At 39.0% G+C, this 18,233-nt stretch overlaps 2 protein-coding genes across 51 annotated transcripts in view; one reads left to right on the forward strand and one right to left on the reverse strand.

Moving 5' to 3' along the window:
* DPP10 (dipeptidyl peptidase like 10) overlaps positions 1 to 18,233 on the reverse strand; it is a 1,275,784-nt gene that overhangs the window by 973,015 nt on the left and 284,536 nt on the right. The gene's annotated exons all lie outside the window — the stretch shown is intronic.
* Positions 1 to 18,233, forward strand: part of LOC140611885 (uncharacterized) — a 97,610-nt gene that overhangs the window by 36,930 nt on the left and 42,447 nt on the right. For 12 of the 50 annotated variants that reach the window (XR_012013194.1, XR_012013191.1, XM_072788952.1 and 9 more), the window contains one exon: positions 8,585 to 8,699. Coding sequence is in view for 17 of the 50 variants with exons in the window: in XM_072788952.1 (XP_072645053.1) it covers positions 8,585 to 8,699 (115 nt within the window). In the remaining 33 variants the exon portion in view is untranslated. Of the gene's footprint in view, positions 1 to 3,813; positions 3,912 to 5,304; positions 8,399 to 8,584; positions 8,700 to 9,781; positions 10,040 to 10,406; positions 10,512 to 16,708; positions 16,796 to 18,233 lie in introns of those variants that run through there. The other 38 variants (XR_012013190.1, XR_012013189.1, XR_012013197.1 and 35 more) reach the window with 11 other exon arrangements.

The raw sequence follows: 18,233 nt of genomic DNA on the forward strand, positions 1-18,233 counted from the left end.
CGGTCGGGCTCCCGGTGCATGGAGCCTGCTTCTCCCTCTGCCTGTGCCTCTGCCTCTCTCTCTCTGTGTGACTATCATTAAATAAATAAATAAATAAATAACCCAAGATCTGGGATCGAGTCCCACATCAGGCTCCCTGTGAGGAGCCTACTTCTCCCTCTGCCTGTGTTTCTGCCTCTCTCTCTGTGTCTTTCATGAATAAATAAATAAAAAACCTTAAAAAAAATCCCCTTGGCCTTGATTTGTGCACATTGGACTGGGTAAGTGGATTCCAAATATTCCTTCTGTGGCTAAAATAATCTTTCCTTTTGGTGGTGGCCAAATCTCTTTTCTTTCTTTTCCTTTGGCCTTGGGCTGCTTATGTCTCAGACTCTCCCTTAACTCTTCATCAGGTGCAGAGAAGAGTCCAAAATGAAAAGCGGGTAAGAATGGGATGCTGATGAGAAGCGTATTAGCAGTTTCCTAGGGTTGCTATAACAATGGAGCACAGACCATGGGCTGAAACCAACAACAGGAACAAGAACTTTTTATTCTCTCAAAATTGTGGTATATAGATGTCAAAATCAACATGTTGGCAAGACAATGCCCACTCTCAAGCCTCTCAGGGATGATTTTCTTTGCCTCTTCCACTTCCTGGTGGCCCCAGGTGTCCCTTGGCTTGTGGCAGCATCACTACCATCTCTGTCTTCACATGACTATCTCCATCCTATGTCTTTTTTCAGTGATGTTCCCCTCCTCCCATAAGAATGCTAGGCTTTGATTAGGCCATACCCTAATGACCTTACCTGAACTTGTCTTCATCTGCAGGATCTCAGTCACACATAGGGGGAATGGGTATTTCAACATACCTTTTTTTTTTTTTTTTTTTTTTTTGCAGGAGGTGTGTGTGTGTATGGGGTGGGGGGGGGATACAATCTAACATATAACAAGAGGTTAGACTCCTTTCTTCCCTTTCTTCCTGCCCCTATAGGCCAACATGAGAGACAGAAAGAAGGTAGACTGTCCCTCAGGAATCTTAAGAAACTCTAGTTTTTATAACTCCTTCCCCCTTAACACTCTCTTTTACTGCCTTCAATACCAATCCTGCTCTCTACCTTTATGTTTTATGTCTCTCCTAGCCTTTGCTACAGCCCAGAAATCACCTTGGATGGCAAGAATAATTATGGGAAACCCATGAAGGTTATTCTTATTCCTTCTGATAACCAGATACTCCTCTATTGCGCTAGGATTAGGGGGGCGGGGAGGAAGGTTACTGATGCCTGGGAAGTAGCTTCTGTGGTATAGAGGAGTACAGGCTTTACAATCTAGGAAAACTAGATTCTTATCCAAATCCTTTATTTATAAGCTCAATAATTCTTGCCCATTTGAGTTTCAAGTTCTTTATAACATAAAATGAAGGTAAAATTATCCTATAGAATTATTGTAATGATAGAAATGCAATGATATATAAAGTACCTTGTATCCAAGTGTTCTTTGTCAAATTAACTTTTTAATTTGGAACTCAACAAATTTCCCAAATTCAAATTATGCAAGATAATCAGATTCTATAGTGTCATGAAGTCTATAGTGCAGGTATAGTATATGCTGAAGAAACCAGTCCATGAAGGAAATGGATCCCACATTTAAACAACTGATCTAGTACAAATTTTGGAAGACAATCTAATCACTCCTTTGATAAAGGTTCTAATTAATTTACGGCAGGACCATTGCCATAGTCTGTCTCTTCCTCTAATATCATGCTTTCAGTATATGCTGTACTTTCCTTAGACTTAGCATGGATTACTTGGCTGTAGGCACTCTCTCTTAGAAGGAAAAATAAATGTATGAGAAGGCAAGAGGTAGCCCATAGAATCAGAAGAACTGTTGAACAACCTAATCATAGAAAAGATAGTAACATGGTATCTCTGCAAAGGCAGGCAGCAAGAACAGATATGCATTTAAACATTCATGATGAATGAATAACCTGGTGCCATTTGAGCTATATTTTTGAGAAGAGATGCTCTGTTTGAGCTCGCACTTCCCACCATCTATCCCAGGAATGCAGGGCCCTCAGTTTGACAGTCTTAATAGGACTGAATGCACTGGAGAAGAAGTTCCCCAAAGGACAACCTAAAGTCGTCACTAGATAAATTTAAATTTCTGGCAGGCAAAACTGACGGATGTCTACTGTGTTGTCATTTTAAGAAGAGATTTGCCTTGACTTTCAATTGTCATTCATAGGATTAATCAAATGCATCGATTGAATGAATGATGACTTGCCCCATTCCTAAAAGGACTTAGAAATAAACGGACAAGGTAGTGAAAGCGATGTTGGGAAAGAAAGACTCCTTCATCGAAATCTTCCAAAGAATTTTTTCTGTGAAAAAATTCCTTCATTTTGATTAATGTTTATTTTCCTAACATGTAAGAACCTTCTATCGTGGCAACCATTTGTCAGATGCTGATGAAGGATTGTTACTTTGGTGTTTCCACCCTGCTGGCCACCTGAGATAGTGGCACTTCACACTAGGAAAGAGGGAAGAGAAACTGGAGATGGGTAGGAGGGGAGGCTGTGCTTCCAATGATGGGTACTCTGGGAGATCCCTGTCTTGTATTAGGATAAGTGAGGGATGCAGGGGTGAGCTCCTGGGCTTCTATAAGGCACCCTGGGCACCTCATATATATAGAAGGAAGAACAGACTTAGAAAAAGAGAGGGAAAGGAAGAGCGGAGAGATTCCAGGACAATTATCACAAGCTACTAATGAGTCTGTGCATCCTGGGACATTCAAGGTCAATTGAATGTCGAGGTCAATCAAGGCTGTATGTCTCATGGGCAGAGAGAACATCCACTGAGCCAGGCAGGCTCAGTACGCAGTTACCTTTCCTTCTCCTTTTGCAGCTTAGTCCAGTTTTCCTGTTCTACCCCACATTTCTATCCTTTTTCATTTTACAGATAGAGAAACTGAGGTTAAAAAAAACTCAGTTGTAAATTCATACAGCTAAGCAGTAGCTGAACAGGGATTCTAGATTCTAGCCCAGAACCTGCAGTTGGAGTTTTACCTTTTGCCTTGTGCTATATGGCCACACTGTTTCCTATTCTTAATCTTCTCCGTGAGGGGTGAAACAGTAGGTCCCTTCTTAATATATTTAAGCAATCAGCAGAGAACTTCTATGCCCTGGGAACATACCAGGGAGTGTACCATAGTAATGAGGGGGGGGCTGCTGGGAAGAACTTCCTAGTCTTCCTGCAACCACCCACCCAGGCAGCATGCTCATGCACAGAAGAGGTCTTTAGCTTTAACTGTAGTTTCAATTCTTAACTATGTGCTTGTGCCAAGCACTGTGTGGAGTGCTTTTACATACTTGATCTCATTCTATTCTTACAAAAGTTTAGTCAGGTGGGTAAAACAATCTGCATCACACAGCCAAGGCTGAAGTGTCTTGCCCAAGGTCACATAGCTAGTCCTTGACAGGGCTGAGAATATAACCCACGTCACTTGATTCCCAGTCTCATGCTTTTTGCACTGCCCTATGCTGTCCTTCGGGGCTCTGGTAATTACAAGTCACCATGTGACATTCTTGGATGCCAGCCTTCTGAAATAAGAACACACAGATCTCTGGATTTCCTGAGATGGGAATAAGGATGCCTCCTATTGATTCTAACGCTCTACTGTTTCTCCTTGACGTCTTACAGATTTCCCTTTCCATCAAGCTTTCTTTACAAATAGGGCTTAGGAAAGGCTAGAGGGATGTTTATCTGTCAGGCAGATTTCTCTCCTGCAGAAATGTTAGCCTTTTCACAGTCCACTGCCTCCTGCTTTTAAACTGTGTAGTAAACTGAAAGATGTCTTCTGGGACCAGACTGATGGAGGAGACACCTTCAGGCAGACACAAGTTCAGGCCACAGCTCAAGACCCTCCATTGAGCTCAGGTGAGGACAGAGTCTTAGTGAATTTTTCCTGCTTTATGGAGACTTGTACTATTAAGTTCCCGTAAGTTGAATTAAATAAGTTGGTAACAACTAAATTCAAGCATAGTACAGACACCTAACCTAGTCCCGCTACAAGCAGAAAATGACAACAGTCTCTTGCTTTATTTTTTAAGGTTGTAGCAATTCCTAAAGACCATAACTATATCTTTTCTACCGTTTCCTATTTATTCCACATCTGCTGTTTTTGTTAATCCATGTAGATGGTGACAGTTATGGAAGGTACATTCATACAAGTTACCATGTTCTTTGTAATGCTTAACACAGTAACTGTGCATTTAGCAAGAGCTCAGCAAACACTTATTGATCGAAGGATTGACTCAGTAGATAGTTATCCACCCTAGGGTTATCGTTAAAAATAATCCTGAAAATTCTGGGAGAGTCTCTCATGGCCTGACTGTTTCTAAACCGTGACAAAAATCTAAGTGATCAGAAATACAGATATATTGCACTAAAATGTTTAGGCTTTATTTTCTCAGTTTGTACCATGTAGCATATAGCCAAAAGCAAACAGTAAGTTAGGTCATTTTTTGCAAGTAATTTAAGTCCTTGATTCTGACCAAGTAAAATGAAGGGAAAAATAATCTTGACCCAAGTTATCAGTACTGGCTCTTTTCAGAATTCGAATTATCTAAATAATTAAAATTTTCTGATTTTAATGAACTTTGTCTTTCATGAAATAAAACATTTAATGTTATTTTTCTAAATGGCATCCAATTACTTGGAATCATTAAAATATCTTCAACTAACTCTGCAAACGTTTGCCTGGGTTTGCCCTGCATAGATGTTCACTGATTTATTCATTCATTCATCAATTGTTTACCAAAGAGAAAGGGTAAGCTAGGAATCGTGCTAGGCAGTGGGGAGACAGGACAAATGACAAATTTTGTACGTGAGAAATTTAGACTTTAACCAGACATATAAGTTGATTTATCTTCATATTATGTAATTGTGAGGAGGCATGAGCATGCTTGCAGTTTAGGAGGAGGAAATCAGGATAGAGGGAGCTGTGTGATAGTGCCTAAAATGGGGCAGTTGAAAATGCAAAATCCAGAGGAAATAGAAGAAGGTGAGTCCTGAGAATAGTTACAATAGGTTTGGATAGGACCTGAAATCCACCTTCCAACTCAAATAGGGAGAAAATATGAATATCAGAAGACCTAGAGAGATTTTGGGAGGTGGCTATAGATTGAGAGTGAACCTTGAGAAATTATCCTTTGAAGTTCCAAAGGCTCCTAATAATTGTGCTAGTCAATGACTGTGTATCTTAGAAAAAATTAACAACTGTAATTTATAAGCAAGATTTATGTGCTTTTTTCTCACAAATTCAGGTTTTTGTTTGGTACCTCAACTGCCTGCAGAGTTCCTCTAGGAAGTTACCTCGGAAGCTTTGAAAGGGCCAGGGTATTTCCCACCATTGATGGTGATGCCTGGTTATAAGCAAAATCCTCTGTCACTCTTATGAAAAGTCGATTTGCTTGCACATTAAAAAAAAATCTCAAAAGGAGAGGGATGGAACCAATCTGGATAACAATCAGTATGTTTATTATCTCTTAAAATAGAGAAAGGAGAGTGAAACTGTTGAAAGATTTTTATGTTACCTGAACTCTTGAAACCTCTGAACCCTTGCTTATTTTAAGGAAACCAAAATAGGACTAACCCAGCAGAAAATATTCACCTCTGCCTTTTTGTAAACACTGAAAACTCTCTGGTCTAAGCAGGGAAACGCTATAAAAACTGGGTGTCATTATTATAATAGTTCTATATTTTTCTGGGCCAGAACTCTTTTTCTTTTGTTGTTGTTATTTTTGGATAACAGTAAAAGTAAATACAAGGATGTGCTTTTATGGACAGAATTGTGTCTCCTCCAAAATTCCTTTGTCGAAGCCCGGGCCCCTAGGATCCCAAAAGATGACTCTGTATGGATCTTGGGCCTTGAAAGAGGTAATTAAGTTAAAATGGGGTGTTAATAGAATACCCTAATTCAATCCGACTGGCGTCTATAAAAAGAGGAGATACCAGGGATGGGCATGTACAGAGAATGCCAGGTGAGGACACCGGGAGAAGATCGCCACCTGCTGGCCAAGGAGAGGAGTCCAGAAGAAACCAGACCTGCTGATCCATTGACCTTGGTCTTCCAGTCTCCAGAACTGTGAGACCATAAATTTCTGCAGCTTAAGCCACCCAGCCTGTGGTAATTTGTTATGATAGGTGTTGCAAAGTAAGTAATGTATATACCATGCCCCAAAGATAAGGATTTCCACCTGTTCCAAGGTAGAGCAAGAATTCAGAGGTATAGTATTTTAGGAGACCTTCTTAGACATTTTCCTATGATAATTCTTCCTGCCTCCGGGAAGCAATTGGCTTAACAAACCAATGTTACTAAAAGTGTGGTACCCCAAGGCCTTGTCCATTTTATCTCAAGAAATGATTTATGTTAAATTCTTTCTTCGGAAGGAAATGAAAGCAACTGAATCTTTCTCTGGAATGATTATGTTTGCTTCTCTAGGGTAATTCTATTTGAAAACAGCAAAATCTAGCCTTTCTGGCCCTGAATGAGAAAATAAAAGTTGATAGTGGATGGCATCACTACCAACATCTAAAATATAAAGAAGAGGGTCAGAGAGCCTCCTGCCATTTCTGGAGAAAAGACTGACTGAGTCATATCTACAAGGCTCTACTGTGGATGAACTTTTTTTCTCCTTATCTGTACCTCCTGAAGCCGGAAGTCTTATCAGCTCAGGCATTTGAAACAAAAACCTAAAACTTCTCTAACAAAAGCCTGAGAACCAGGGCTGGAAATAGGTGCCATTGTTTGATGTTATGAGTAGGAAAGAAAGAGATCTTGTTTTCATTGATTTCCAGTTCTTTACATTACGTCCTAAATATTTTGGTAAAGAACCGGTTAATTTATTTGGACTTGGAAAAAAATGAGAATGCCTTCACCAGTCTTAACCAAAGACACCAAAACAAGTAGAAAATGTAATCAACTACTGACTGATGAGGAGAGATGGAATAACACAGTGTCTGAAGAAGAATGGCGAATGCTGGAGAGGTTTGCTGTGAAGAGATGGGTCCAGAAAGCAAGTGGAAAAAAAAAAAAAAAAGAACGCAAGTGGAAAAGCTGTCCAATGATATAGAGTGTGCAACTGAAATTGAGAGCAAAATTTGTAGTGACTCCTAGCCAACCTTAAGACTCCATACCATTTCCCTTACTCCACCCTACAATCTCTGTCTTCAAACAATCACTAAGACCTGCCCTTTTTAGTGCCTATCAAATGTGTGGTCTCTGCTTTTCCTTCTGCCTCTGCTTAATTCACATTGTCTTCTCCTCTTTCATGGAGGCAGTGATACAGTGGATGGAGTTCATATCTTGACTGTAACACTTACTGGTTGTGGACCTGAGCAAGTTATTTAAACTTCCTAACAGAAATTTTTCTTACCTCTGCAATCAATATATTAATATGATATTAATATAGCCTACATTAGAGCATTATTATAAAGACTAAATGAAATTTGTGTAAAATGCTTGGCATATACTAAGAGTAAATACTAGCTGTCATTATTAGCTATCATATAAAATTATATAGAAAAACAAACAAAACAAGAAAAATTAAGGTGTTCTTCCCTCAAGCATTGCCCCCGTTCAATCCACAGTATATTCTGTAGCCAGAATGGACCTTCTAAAATGCAAATTATATTGAGTCACTTTTCTGCTGAAAAGCCATTAATTGGTTCATCATCATATTAACATATACAACACACTCCTTAGCAACATTAACAAACTCCTTCTTGATTTGGCCCCAGCTTACATCTCCAACACAATTTTCTGCCATTTTACTCTCCTTCATTCCCTCTACTTAGTTCTGGAGCCTTATTAATTTATCTGATCCATCAAATTTGTTGCATTCTGTTTTCCTTTGGGGATTCTCCTCTGTCATCTGTCACTGACTTGGACTAGAATTCCCCCTTTCTCCCATTTCCTGAGCCTTGGACTCAGCTTAAACACTACTTCTTGAAGAGAGTATTCCTTGACTTCAGTACTAAGGTCAACTGTCCCTCCTATGAACCATTACCCACTACTTCCCTTCTCAGTGCATGTCCCATGCTACTGACCAACAGCTGCCTGTTACATGGTCTGTTTTCTCAATTGGAGTATAAACTCAGAAGTTCTAGAACTAAGCCTTCTGGCATTCCAAGGTTCTAGCACTGAGGGCCACTCAACCATGATAGCTGTAACTGAGGAAGAGTAGCGCTACAGAACTGCTCATCGTGACAAAATATATTGCTCAGGACCAATGCATTCTTGGAAATTCGATGGCACTTAACTAAACCCTAATAAATAATTTTAGCAAACCTCAAAAAAGAAAATGTTAATTGGGTAGGAGGGGGAGTTTAGGACACAATATGGACAAATCAGAGAGATATGGGTAATTATACTGTCCAGGGGTAATGATGCCATGACTTATGAACCTAAATAGCAGGTTCGTTTGACAAGTCTATGCTCACAGCAGAGATGGATGCATTAAGGATATTAAAATCCTCCTTTAATTTCTTGTGATCTAATATTATGTTCATCAAACACATTTCTAATTTTAATTTGACTCTCCATTTAGATTCACCAAAAAGACTACGTGTGCATCAGCTAACAGACTCTCAGGCTGGCCCTTTACCTCTGCTGCTCATAGCAAATTGAAAAACCAAAAACCAGAAACCAAAAAACCTGACATGGTAAGTAATATTGAGAGGAGTCTCTCATGGCTTGGTTAAAAAGAAGTCATCTCTAAATTTAAAAAAAGAAAGAAATTAAAAAGTAAAAAGACACCTGACTGGCTCAATCAGTAGAACATATGACTCTTGATCTCGGGGTCATGAGTCTGAACCCCACGTTGGGCACAGAGTTTACTTTAAAAATTCTACAAGTAAGAATAGAAATAAATAGGGGCACCTGGGTGGCTCAGTGGTTGAGCATCTGCCTTTGGCTCAAGGTGTGATCCTAGGCTTCTGGTATTGAGTCCCACATGGGGCTCCCTGCGGGGAGCCTGCTTCTCCCTCTGCCTATGTCTCTGCCTCTCTTTCTGTGTCTCTCATTGATAAATAAATAAAAATCTTTTTAAAAAAGAAATAAATAAAATATAAAAAGATCATCTCTGAGGTACTGATCAAGTCTGGATGCCATGCCAAAATGAACTTTACAGATCCACTGAATTAAGATGGAATTCAAAATGTGTGGCCACACCAAGGGACTCCCTTTCCTTGAGGTGCTCTGAGAAGGGTCAGTGTTTGTCTGCGGTTTTGCTCTTTGTGGTCGTGTTATTTTATTCCATGGAATAATGGTCCCATTATCTACCATCCGCTGTAAAACCACACAATTAATTAATAAAACAGAAATTTTTCTGGACTAGACTTCAGTCAATGCCCAGTAAAGTGGCAAAATTACTTCTTTCAAGTCTTTATGCTTTTTAAGTGTGATTGACTTTTCACCTCCAGCTTTTGTTTCCTTCCTTTCTTTTCCCATTGGAACAGTTAGCCTCCATTATATTTTTATTATGCATCTATTCTATCTGAGAACAATTAAAAATCATTCGCAAAGCTTCCTTTCTCTTTGTATAAGTTGTAAACCTTGCTGAAAGAGAAATTACTTTAAAATAAAGCTATTTTCCTGAAGATTTCTATGGTATTGCAAGAAGGCAGAAATTCAAATGATGTTGGGGGGAAAAATACTACTTTATTTCTCACTGATTATTCTGGTCCATATTTAAGGGATTGCTTTCTTTCATGTTCCCCTTCTTTGTTCACCCTGGCTCCTCAAGTGCATTTATAGCTTTAAGCTATAAAGAAGACCATGGAATTGGTAAATCCTCCTACAGGGTATTATTTGAAGATTTGCTCCACATTTTGAAGTGTAGATAACAATAGCTGTCTCAACACCTATATCTCTGGTTCTCAAAGGTGAGTGCGTACCACAATTACCTGAAAAGCTTGGAATACCCAGATTTATTGACCCTCGCCTAGAACTTCTGACCAGTAATTCTGAGGTAGGGCTGGAACCAACATTTTTTTTTTTTTTCTTTTCTTTCTTTTTTTTTTTTTTTTCTTTTTTGGAACCAACATTTCTTAAAAAATTTCCAGGTAACTCTGATGCTGCAGTTCTGGGGACTGACCCACGTTAGGCCATTACCTTTTAGTTCTCATGGCAATAAATGTGGCCAAAGACTAGAAAAGGGCCAGTCTCACTCTTAGTTCTGGTAAGCTTCAGTGTGTCCTGGGTTCATTGCATCCTGGAAGTGAAAGCCATCCATAACTGGGTTAGTGTGCCCCACCCACAGGTAAAACTCAGAAGTTTTAGGGATGAATTTTACCGAGAATCATTTCATTTTTAGTGATAAACTTCTAGCTGCTGCTCATAATCTACAAAATGGCTTATTCTCTCTATAGGTTTCCATGGAGCTGTCATATGAGTCTATTCAGTAAGCAGTACTGCCACCTTCTGATTTTCTATTGAAAATGTAAATTTAAAAGTTTAGCTTTTTGTTGAATGTATTACGTACTCAGCAAGTATTTATTTTAACATCTTTTCTTCATGAATTCTTTTTCTCCCTTGGGCCTCTTATTTCAAATGCCACTTATTGTTTCCTGTTTACACATTTCTATACAAAGCTCTTGCGCTATAATCATAGCCTCTTAGCCTTTTATAAACTCTGTTCCAGTGAAACCTCCTTCCCTACATGGGTCTGGAGTCATGTGCCAAAAAATATACCAAAGATTACAAAGTTTCTTGTGAGTGGGTTGGTTTTCAAAGACTATTTCAAAAGAGGCATCAAACCCCAGTGTACAGTCTTTTTATAAAACTCATTTTAAAAAATACCTTTATTTTAGCTATTCATAGCTACCTAACAGAGATTTTTCCTCAAAACACCCCCTGTCTCTATCTCTGATATTTTATAGGACCCAAAAATATTGAATGGAAAGCTCTCAGTTTATTTTCCTTTTAGGGAATAATAAATTACTAGAACTTGTTGGAAGTAGAGAATTAATATAATCAAATCCCATGATTTTTGTCTCATAGAGAAAGGTCAAATGTTCCCTCAAGGTCATGAGTATTTAGTGCCAGAACTGGGATTCGTTCCAAATACAATCTGGACAGGCCTGGCTCACAGAAGTACAAACACCACCTCTGGGCCATTCCTTTGTCCAAAGGAATCCAAGGTTGGGAATGACCAAGCCCAGTTCATGTTTCTACCCCTGTGACCAAGGTTCAAGGTTTCTAACCTGATGGCAGAAAGTCATGCCTTTGAAAACAGCCTGGGTTCAGAATAAGGCCACTCTTCTGGATTCACTAAACTAGAAAAAAGGCACAGTTGGAGCTCAGAGTAGGTTTTGATTACAGAGCCCTAGAGCATTCAATCCTCCACTGCCCTGAGTTAGGAGTACAGGTAGGACATAAACACATGGTCTTGAGGGGAAAGTGATGATTTTCTACATCTTCTCCTCACAACTCTTCTGACACGATGAGGGCACCATGATCCTTTTCTCTGCCTCACACTCAATCACCCTTCCTCCTGAGTAGGCTGTCAGCCAGTAAGTCTATGAAAGACTGTTCCACACTATATTTTCAGACTTTAAGAAGATGGAGAAGAGTGAAAGGACAAGACCAATGTTAAAAGCCTGACTCTTATTTGTACAATTGCCATTTCTCTATTAGTACAAAATTGTTCTTGATCATGAGCAAATTAAGCTCTGTGCCTCAGTCTTACCATCTGACATTGGATATGAGTCCTGTCTCACAGGATTATATGAAAATTAAGTGAACGCTGACTACAGTAACAGAGAGATAGAAGACACTTAGTAAATAGTGTCTCTCGGGATCCCTGGGTGGCGCAGCGGTTTGGCGCCTGCCTTTGGCCCAGGGAGCGATCCTGGAGACCCGGGATCGAATCCCACATCGGGCTCCCGGTGCATGGAGCCTGCTTCTCCCTCTGCCTGTGTCTCTGCCTCATTCTCTCTCTCTCTCTCTGTGACTATCACAAATAAATAAAAATTAAAAAAAAATCAAAACAATATATTTAAAAAAAAAATAGTGTCTCTCACTGCAATTGTTTGCATTATTATCATTATCACCTCAAAAAAAAAAGGTGTTCAGGGTCTGACAGATCCTATCTGCAGCACCACTTTAGAACTACCTCTGTTCCCTACTTGTAGGACTCCTTTACTACACAAACCTTGAATAATTTGGGCTAAAAAAGCTGATTGGATTTGTGCAGCCATCAGGGAACAATGTGTTGGTTTTCCTAGGAGTGAATATTTGAAATCAGCCATTAGGGAAAAATAACTTTCAAAATGCCCTGTGTCCATTTGCAAGGCCAACAGTGGCCAGTGGTTTGGGTACCATGTTTACAGAGGAACCAGGCCTGCCATTTAACATATCACAGGGCTCCTTTTATTTTTATCCTTTAAAAATAACCTGCTGGATCATACATGACATCCAATCCTGCCTTATTAACTAGAAACTAAATGAGCATTCGAGAAATTTAATTGAAAGCGATACTCAGAATGCTAATAAGCCCTAGTAGTCAGGAGGGAGATTGATGTTCCCAGCTGCAAACCCAGCCTGGAGGAAGAGTCTCTGAAGACCTTGTCACCAGAGGCAGGCTAAACTTCTATTTGCTGCCATAGCATTCCTCACAGGCTCCCTTCCACCGGCTCTCCCAGCCATCCACCTGCTCCTCAAATTCTTGCTCAGTCTCCCCCAGAGAGGCCTCTGCCTACTGGCTCCCTAGCAAATCAAGCACCAGGCCAACAGTGCAGTGTTGCTGTCAAAAAAGAAAAATAGTTCCTCTGAATGAGACTGTTAAGTAAAATTAAAAAAAAAAAAAGCAATGCTAGAAAAATGAGAGTTCAAGCATTTGAATCCCTTCCTTTTCCATGCAGAAAACCTAGAAAACCATATATGTCCTCAGCTCTAAGAAATAACATCTTTATGAAAACACACGTGAAGATATTGACTGTGTGATTCAAACCATTTATGTGTATATTGAAAGAAAGTTTTCCATTCCCAGGGGTTAATAATATTAGAGAATCCCAATCACACTTCGGTCTTTAATCACATCTGTTCATAAAACATTTCCAGAAACAAGGATATGCTTGAGTTTTCCTTTTTCCTACACAATCCAAAAGCCTGCTGACCTGCTTCAATCTTAAAAGGTGTCCAGTTGGAGCTAAAGCATTGCTACTGACATATCTGATGATTTCTGTGATTTGAATATATATATATATATATATATATATATATATTCAGTACATTTATTTTGTCTTTCTATTATTAAGCACAAAAAATAAAGCAAAGTAAAAATTTCCAATAGTCACAAAAAATATTTCAGTATAGACAAAAATGGAGAAAAACATGAAACAGAAGAACTAATTAGAAGGCCACCTTTGTCAAGTCTAATTTAAAATGTTTATTCCCTAGTGGCTTTTGGAAACTTGTATTTGGCCTATTATAAAAGAGGCATTGAAAGTGTCATCCAATAACAGATCAAAGTGTGAATTGTACGAAATGTTGAGGAAGTGAGTATTTCAAAGCACAACCACTCCCCACTACCACTTGCCTTGGGACCTAACATTGATTTAAGGAATCACTGGTTCATCTGAGACACTTGGCTGACTACTTTAGTTTTTCTCAAATGAATTGCAAGACTTTTGCTGAAACCACTTCTGTTCGATTATGCACTGGACCTCTTACAAGATAAAAAGAAGCCTTTATTCTTACCTGTCATTTTGGTCTAGAGGAGTCAAGGAAGTGTATTTTAGGGGTTATGAGCGAGTGCTCTGGGGAATGATTGACCCTGATCAAATTTATTCCCTAACACTTACTAACCAAGCAAACAAATCTTGAAAGCAGTTTCTTTTTCCTTAAAAAAGGGATGATAATAATATCTATTCCAGAAGACTTTAAGGGATTAAATAATTTACATCGAGTGCAGTGGATCTAGCACATAGTAATGCTCAGGAAATATTAGCCACCTTTATCAACCTCACCATCACATCAAATACTTTAGAAGCCATGGGGAAGAGCTCAGACTTTCTTCTGCAGAAGATGGAGAGCAATGGAAGGAGCAGTTGCATCATTAGATGTGGCCTTTGAATCACGGAGATTATGTGGAAGATGGATCTAAGCGAGGCAGGCCTGGAGGCAGGAAGATCAAATAGGAGGCTATTCTACAGCTCCTGCTTTGGTCAGGGTTGACCTACAGAATCAGAGTACTAGCCAAGGACACCAGAGGTAAGGTTCACAACTGAGTGATAGGGAAAAGCAAGTAAAGAAGAGCCACAAAAGAGCCAACATACTTGTTCAGTCAGTTATGGTTGTCTGCACTCTCAAAACTGTGCTTTCAAATACTGGCAAAACAAGATGAAAAAGTCTATTCAAACCTTCCCACTGAAAAAGATAAAAACTTGCACATAGCCAAATTAAAAATTAAAATTGATGTCATTCCAAATGCTTAATTCAGAAATAGCAAGATTTCTTTTGGAAGCTGTCAGCTTTGACAGCAACATCTTTTGTTTATAAGAATGTATTGGTAAGGCCCTTGCTACTTTTCAAAGCATCTTCTCAGTAAATCTGCAAGAAAAGTAGGGCAGACCTTAGAGAAGAACTAGAGAATGAAAGTATGCCCTAGAAGAGCCATTGGAGGCAATCTAGTCTAACTTCTATTATATGCATGATTTTGGAACATAGGGAAAAGTAGTGACTTCTTCCTCCAGGCATTGAGAATTAGCATAATCAGGACAGGACAGGTAATGCTGTATAACATACAAACCCCAACATCTCTGTGGCTTAACCTTTGCAAATATTTCTTGCTTATACAAACTGTTGCCATTTGGGCAGCTCACCAGGGCAGTGCTCTTTTAAGACATGACTTTCTTCTAAGACATCATTTTATAAACTTCTGCAGTTCCCATCTTGTGAGCTCATCCTCCATATATGTATCCTTTTAGAATCACTGGGCTAGATGAAGAGAGAGCTGATGGGTTGCCAGAGGTAGTCATGCCCCTAGCTCAGAAATAGCATTTGTAAATTCTGCTCATAGTCTATTGTGAGAACTAGTAACATGGTCTTGTGCAAAAGTCTGGAAAATGCAGTATTTCGTGTGTCCAGAAAGTAGAGAAGAATCAGATATGGATGGGTATCATTAATCTCTACCATAGCAGTAGTCCAAAACTCAGGATTCCTGATGGCCTCTTTCTAATAGCACATGGCTTCTGGGAACTATCTCTCACTTCAATAGATGCTGGAAATTGGGGAAGGCTAATTGAAAATTTCAGAAAACTCTAATATTATCTGGACTCTAAACAATTATTTCCTCAATTTTAAGAAAATAACCAAAAAAAAAAAAAAAGAAGAACTTTGTTCCTTCCAAATATAATTGACTATCTTAAAAAAAAAAAAAAAAAAAAAAAGAATTACTGAGTTTCCAGGAGATGCCATCATTACTTTCCCTTTTAATCCTTGCAACAAGTTACTGACATTGGTATTATCAGCCCCAGTTTAGATAAGTACATTTTGGTTGCAAATTACAGAGTTAATAGATCACCTCAAGTGAAAAAAATAAAAACTAAAGAGAGAAATTATACCAAAGAGACTCAGGGCTAATGGAGACTAGGATAGGAAATGTCATCAGGAAACAACACTTTTGACAGACTGGAATTGGGCCTGATTCAGAATTTGTTGGCACTCACTCAAGGGCCACACTGTCTTCTGTGAGCAACGTTCAACTTCTATTTCTCTTTCTATATGCCTGTCCTCCACCTTCTGCCACTGCCCACTGTTTTCTGCTTTTAGTTTCTGAACAATTTATCATTTCTGCTTGCAAATATCTCAGAATCATTCACCAGTCCTCTGTGCATCTTGGCAACCTTAAGTTACAGCCATTCCCCTTACTACTAACTGGCTTTGTCTCTAAACATCCTAGATGCAAATTTCAAAATACTGGATATCTGGTTAATTTTAATGAACCGGGCCTTGTAAGTCCCATGTCACCAGACCATATATGGATCAGCTGCTCCCAACTATGCACAAACCTATGCACCTGTGTCCTGGTTAAAGAAGTTGAGAAGCAGTGGACATGGGCACTCAGACTCAGCAGGAGCAAGGGCAGGGAAGCTTTCTGCAGAAAGTGGGGTGTGCAGGCAGATTGCAATGGATATGGCTTAATATTGTGTCAGTCAGTATTGTGGTCTAAATGTTTCCCCCTACTACCACCAAATTCCCATGTTAAAATCCTACTCTCCCCCCACCCCCCGGCAGAAGTGATGGTATGAGTAATTGTGGAGTCCCCAAGAATGGAAGCATGGGCCCTGCTCCTACCCTTTTCCCCTCAACACTATGCAGAAGTCATGCCTTCATCCGGAATTCCAATGGAAACTCCTTCCCAAGCCTCTGCATTCAAAAACAACTAGGAATCACTGAGAAAAAAAAATTTTTTTTTCCCTGCAGGACTGCTAGGGGGTAACTTTTTTTTTCCTTTTTTTAAATAGAGGATGATTTTAGCTTGTCCTAGAACCTGTTGCCCTTCTTGTCAGGGTAGGACATCGCAAATGAATAAAATGCTCGCACCTCCTCTTGAATTTATCCCCAAGAAAACCATCTTATCCATATAAATAAATCAGCATGTATTTATTAAAAAAAAGAGAGAGAGAGAGAGATCTCAAAGAGTTCTCTAATCCCCTTTATCCCTGAGGATACAAGGAGAAGTCTGTGACTGAGAAGAGAGCCCTAACCCAACAATGCTTACATGCTGCTCTTGGATCTTCCAGCCTCCAGAACTGTAAGCAATAAATTTCTGTTGTTTATAAGACACCCACCTTGTGGTATTTTGTTATAGTAGACCAAATGGCCTGAGTCACAATGCCAGTAAATGTCAATGTGAGATTTAAATGCAAAATTACCTGCCACCTCAGGATCAAGCCGAATGAAGAAAGTATAGGCCTAATGAGTAGGCTGGAACTGAGCCTCTCCTCATTACCTTTTACTCTAGACCCTCAACCCTCAACCAGCTACATGTTGAGCTAAACAGACACCTCACAAAGGTAAAGTGTTTTTGCCAAAGATGAATAAAGTGTTTTAGGGCACATTTAGAGATATTCCTGATTGAGTGGACCAAACACTAGAAGTTAGAGTGACTGGATAAAAATAATAAGTTCTCATATTGGAACTTTGAATTTGATCTCTTGGAACACATTGAGCAGTTTAAATCTTCTCAAGTGAGAACCCTATCTGGTTTCAATGCAAGAATTACTCTTATATCCTTATTTTAAAAGTTGCAAATGTGCGTCACTATCAATACTGATGATTAAACTTTGTCACAAAATCCTACATGACATTATACAAAACACTTAACCTCTCTGCACCTCAGTTTCCACAACAGTAAAATAAAAGTAACTGTATTAAATAACCTCCTAGGGTCCTTACAGCTATAAAATTCTATGACTAGTTCACCTTACAAATTTAACATGCAAATTTCTACATCTTCTGATTACAACCAGAGACAAGATCATTTTCCTCCATGTTCATTTTAAATAACATCCAAGAATCCTCAAATAGAGTTTCTTTTTTCATGAAACTGCAGCACTGTCCAGTATAACTTTCTGTGGTGATAGAGTCAATATCTGTCTAATAAAGTGGCCTCTGGCCACGTGTGACTATTGAGCAGTTCAAATGCAGCCAGTGCAACAGAAAAACTGAATTCTTATTTTCATTTAAATTAAAAGCAAACAGCCACATGCGGCTAGTGGATACCGCATTGAACAGTGTAGAAGAGAGGTATACGATGTGAATGACAAAAGGGAACTCAAGAAGTAATGATACAATTTTGGTGCATAAATTAATATTTGAAAACCCCTGGCTTTCATTTTTTTTTAGATTTTAGGTAACAATATATTCTGAGATGATGTTGTCCTTTTCAGAAGCAGGGAAAGAGATTGATGATTTCTCAAGCTCTAGCTCTGTGTGTCAGAAGACGGACTCATTCACTTAGATAAATATCAACATCTTCCCGAAAAGAAAATAGCAATGGTCTCTTACAAAGTGTCTCATCAGAGATTTAAGATATTTACATAAGGTATTTTGCAAAAGACAGGAGCAAGACAAAAGAGTAGACATATAAGTCTTCAGCAATTTATTGGATTTGAAATTTGGAATACTGAATTTCTAGTTTCATCTTTATCATCAATGACTATTTTCTGTAATGCTAACTTACCATTTAA

Source organism: Canis lupus, chromosome 20, assembly GCF_048164855.1.
Source record: "Canis lupus baileyi chromosome 20, mCanLup2.hap1, whole genome shotgun sequence".
Lineage (NCBI taxonomy): Eukaryota > Metazoa > Chordata > Mammalia > Carnivora > Canidae > Canis > Canis lupus.